This window comes from Drosophila innubila, unplaced genomic scaffold (genome assembly GCF_004354385.1).
Source record: "Drosophila innubila isolate TH190305 unplaced genomic scaffold, UK_Dinn_1.0 36_U_U, whole genome shotgun sequence".
NCBI lineage: Eukaryota > Metazoa > Arthropoda > Insecta > Diptera > Drosophilidae > Drosophila > Drosophila innubila.
The window spans coordinates 1,680-6,086 of NW_022995667.1; the positions used below are offsets into that span (position 1 = coordinate 1,680).

Sequence of the window (4,407 nt, forward strand, 5' to 3'; positions counted from 1 at the left end):
AAATTGAGGAAATTGCTCAATTCCCATCGAGCTCATCAACAAACACAAATTTTCAGCACAACTCAACGCATCAATTGCAAAAAATAAGTCAACAAAAGAGTCTAACTCAACTCATTAACATATTTTCTAATTTAATGACCCGAACAACAAAATGAAATCGAAAAGTGCCAAACAATTCAATTACAATTGTGCAATAAAATATTGGAAAATCTAAACCGAAATGAAACCATTCCTATAAAGCGCTCCATGTGGCCATGTCCAGTCGAGACTGATCAAACGGTTCAGCGGGTGGTTGGCCCGGTGATTTCTGGGGCCGTCAAACTGCACTGCAAGATATGAAAATACTTTATGACCGGCACTTTGCACTGTTCTCTTCATTTTTTCTTTTCTTCATTTTCTTCATTTGGTAGCCTGATGAAGGCGTTAATAGATTAGTTTTTCTTTTTGGTGTTAAGTGAACGGTGGAAATGTGCAAAATGTTCAACAGTTTTGTAATTGGGTTACGCTACAAACCAAATGAGATAGATATAGTATATGCATGTGTGAAACGTGTAGCATAGCAGGTGGAATATCTTTAGCTTCTTAGACTTCATACTAAGTTTTCCTAGACTTACCTTATCTTATAAAGATACATATTCATTATTTTTTTGTCAGATTTCTCACAAATAAAGGGGGTATTCAGCCTGTAAATTGGTCATGACACTTGATACTCGATTACTAAGTGAAACCCTGCTAAATGCCCCCAATATATTAGTTTGGAAATTTCATTTTGCTATAATTATTTTCAGTCCTTTAATAACATGCATATTCAGCAATATATGTTTGTTAATTTGTTCGAAAATACGATTGTAAGATCCAATCATAAATGGTCTGTCAGAATCAATTTAAGAATTAATTATATTTGGCACAGCTCTGACATATTTGAGATTTTACATTAATTTAGCGCTAAACTGTCAGTCAAAAGTGCCAGTCAGGTTCAAGTGTGGTTTACTTAAGTAAGTGCAAAAGGTAAATGGTCCAGGTAAAACATTCCAGAGTCGAGCAACGTTTCGAGGTTCAACATTTAATTGTAATGTGAGAAATTTAAATTAGGTAGCCGCAAATGCGGCTCACAAACCTCAAACGGAAGATGCTCAAAAAACAGCAACAATAACAACTACAAATTTATGAAAAAAAAAAGCGTTTTGATTTTTTGTTGTTGTTCTTTTTGTTATTGTTAGTTTTGTTAAAAAAAAGATCAAATAACAAAAGCCGTCAAATTTCAATAGAAAACAAAAGCTCACTTATTTGTAATTTGTTGCTGGGCTCTTGGGGCAACTAATTTTCCACTTTATATATAGAGAGCGAAAGAAATAAAGATAGATAGACAGAGAGAGAGGGAGAGAGGCTGTGGGCAGCCACATGAAACACCACATTTCCCTGGTTTGTCAGTTCTTGTTTAATTATTTACGATCGTTTGCTCAGCGTTATATTGTATTTTTCGATTGCTGAAATATTTGATGTTCACCATAGGCCCGATGTTATATTTATATGGTCCATATAACTAGAAAAACATACGCAAAATATTTAAGCATTTTTATTTTTCATTTCCATTTGAAATTTTTTACATCACGATCATTATTGTTTGTTTTCGGATTCTCCAGATCTACTTTGTTGTTTATGATCATCTTTTCGCTTTTGTCTGTCTGCCGCGTTTTTCGTTTGCAGCTGCGCTTCCTGGAAAACAATTTCAGCTATCATCTGATGATAGAACCCCTTGCGAATAGAAATCTGGAGCTGAACTCTCTTATATGCCATTGAATAATAAAGATTTCTACATAAGTTTATGGGTTTTGCGGGACAAATTTATGCCATTAGTCTAGCTATAAGTTTCATGACAAGGAATGCCACACATTTCCTTTAGGTTACAATTCCTATATATTTTGCAAAATCGAAATTCAAACTGTGGCAGAAAAGTGTCAGAAATTGCTTATTTTTACTTATTTTCTAATGTTTACTCACAAGAATTATTGTACAAATTATAACACATTAGCTTGAAAAGTTCTATTTTACTTTGAATGTACCGTGTAAATGTAGAAATTGTAACAAAGGTTACTAACTGAGACAACAAGTGTAATGGAGATTCTTGCATTAAATAAATATTCAAAGTTTTTTTGACTTCTGTGAATTTCCTTCCTTAGGTTTTTACAAATGATATTATTCATAATTGCAATTCTCGTAAGAAATAATTACAGGGTATTGCTCAGATTTTGTTCATTTTAGTAGAACTTTACTAATTAGCTTGCCAAAGTCTACACACATGTGTGGCTTTGCTCTGAAGTGAAATTGTAAATTACTATTTGTTTATTTACAAACTGACAAACGCTCCGTTTCTAAAGTTGTCCAAGCTGTTGTTGTTGTTGTAACAACAAATGAACATATATATTTTTCTTATTTACTTAGCTAATTGAGGAAATGGGAACCAATAAAGCCAGACAAAAACTTAAAAATATCAATACTATGAGTTTTTTTATATCTCTGTTAAATTATTTTAACATAAAATTTGTTTAACATAAATTTAAAAGAAAGCCAACGCAGCAACTGTCAATAAGTAATAAAATTACTCCTGACACTTTTTTATATTAATAAAATACATAATAAATTTGTTAGCAAAAAATTTTGTGCAAAGAAAATGAATTGCAAATCAAAGGAAATCAAAAACAAGGAACGCCACAAAATGTGTGAAATCTCAGTGGAAAGCACCGAATATTAATTGGAAACAATTTAACAAATATGGAAAATGTGTCAGCGTCTGACATCCGAACTGTCGAAATGACAGACGCGTCAATAAAATACAAACAAAAAAAACAAGTGACAGCAGGAACACAACGGCAAATACTCCGATATAGTTGGACAACAAAATGGCTGCATTTTTTAATTTTTCTAGTCTGCATAACACACACGCTGCAACATGCAGCGCCTGAGGGCAACATGTTGCAACATGCAGCGCCTGAGGGCAACATGTTGCAGCAGCAGCAAACGCATGAAACAACTAGTGTAAATAGCAGTGTAAATATCAACTTAAACAGTAATTTCAATGAAATTGTCACCGCCACGGCCACGGCCTCTGCAACAGCAACGCTTCACACAGCATCAGCAGGCACATTAACCACAACAGCAACAACTCCAATGCGCCACAAATGGCGTCGGAAATTTCCCTTTGCCGCAACTCGCAATGCGAGCAGTACTGGCAACGGCAACAAACGGCGCAAACTGTTGCGTCCTCATCACTATCAGCGCAATGTGACGCATGCGACGCGCACAACAACAGCAATGGCAACAATTGCTGCTGCGACAACGGCAGCAACTTTGATACCAAAGATACAACAACAGCAGCAGCGGCAACAATTTAGCTATCGCACGCACTTGCAGACAAACTTTCAGCAACAGCAACAACATTATGTTGCAGACACTCAGCAACAGCGACAACAACAACAAGAACAACAACAGTACTTTGTTGCCATAACTCCGCGACCGCAAAAGCAACGGCAACATCAGCAGCAACAGCAACATGGCTTTGCCTTGCTGCCTGCCACCTACTATCAGCAACACCAGCAACAGCAACAACAGCTCGTTGGCAATCTGAGCCAACAACAGCAGCAGCAGCAACACATTCTAATCCACCCGGGCAATAACAACATTGTGTTGTACAGCAACCTCGACTCGATACCTCCTTGCCCGCCAGGCATCCTACCAACAGCTGGTGTGCGTCTGATGCCACAACAGTTCATACCACTGCGCCCCACAACAACACAACGCTCCCGGCAACGCGGTAAGCAAATCATCGCAACGCTTAACCACTCACAACTCTTTTAATTGTGCCCGTTGCAAAGATAAAGTATAAAAATAAAATAAGTGTTAATTGCGCTAATAAAAATTGCATTTGCTCCGTTTGTGGCATTAATTGTATTTGCCAACTTAAATAGCACTAGGTGGCAATAAGATCGTCATGCTTGCCGTCTAAATTGCCCCTCTTTACCCCTAATTACCCCCATACCCCGCCCGGCTCAAAGCTATTGACATTCTGGCGGCCAATGGACTTAAACGGAGCCAAATTGTCGAAGACAACAAAGTAATTGTCTTAATCGGGGAAGAAGTTGTTTGTTATCTCTAAGAGGGAAATATAATCAATACTATTGAAAAAAAAAAATATACAACAAACAAAATGTTTAAAAACTATAACTTACATTATTATTGTATTATATTTTAGCTAAGTGATTTCTGTTGGGGAAGTATTAGGAATACAAACCAAAAGAAAAGACAGTTTCAAACTAATGCTGCATTTTCTTTCAACTTAAAAATATTTTTTTTTATTTAAATATAACAATAGCTGTCAATCTCTATAAATTTGAATAATATTAAAATAAA

General features: G+C 36.0%; 1 protein-coding gene across 1 annotated transcript; it reads left to right on the top strand.

The window, feature by feature from the left end:
* The first annotated feature begins 2,673 nt into the window (after positions 1-2,673).
* LOC117793236 (mediator of RNA polymerase II transcription subunit 12-like) lies at positions 2,674-3,932 on the top strand. Its single transcript, XM_034633525.1, has one exon. The coding sequence runs from the start codon at positions 2,773-2,775 to the stop codon at positions 3,853-3,855; it is 1,083 nt and encodes a 360-aa protein (XP_034489416.1). The 5' UTR covers positions 2,674-2,772; the 3' UTR covers positions 3,856-3,932.
* The last annotated feature ends 475 nt before the right edge of the window (positions 3,933-4,407 follow it).

Coding starts and splice junctions, on each gene's coding strand:
- LOC117793236 (XM_034633525.1), top strand. CDS start 2,773: ATGGAAAATGTGTCAGCGTCTGACATCCGAACTGTCGAAATGACAGAC.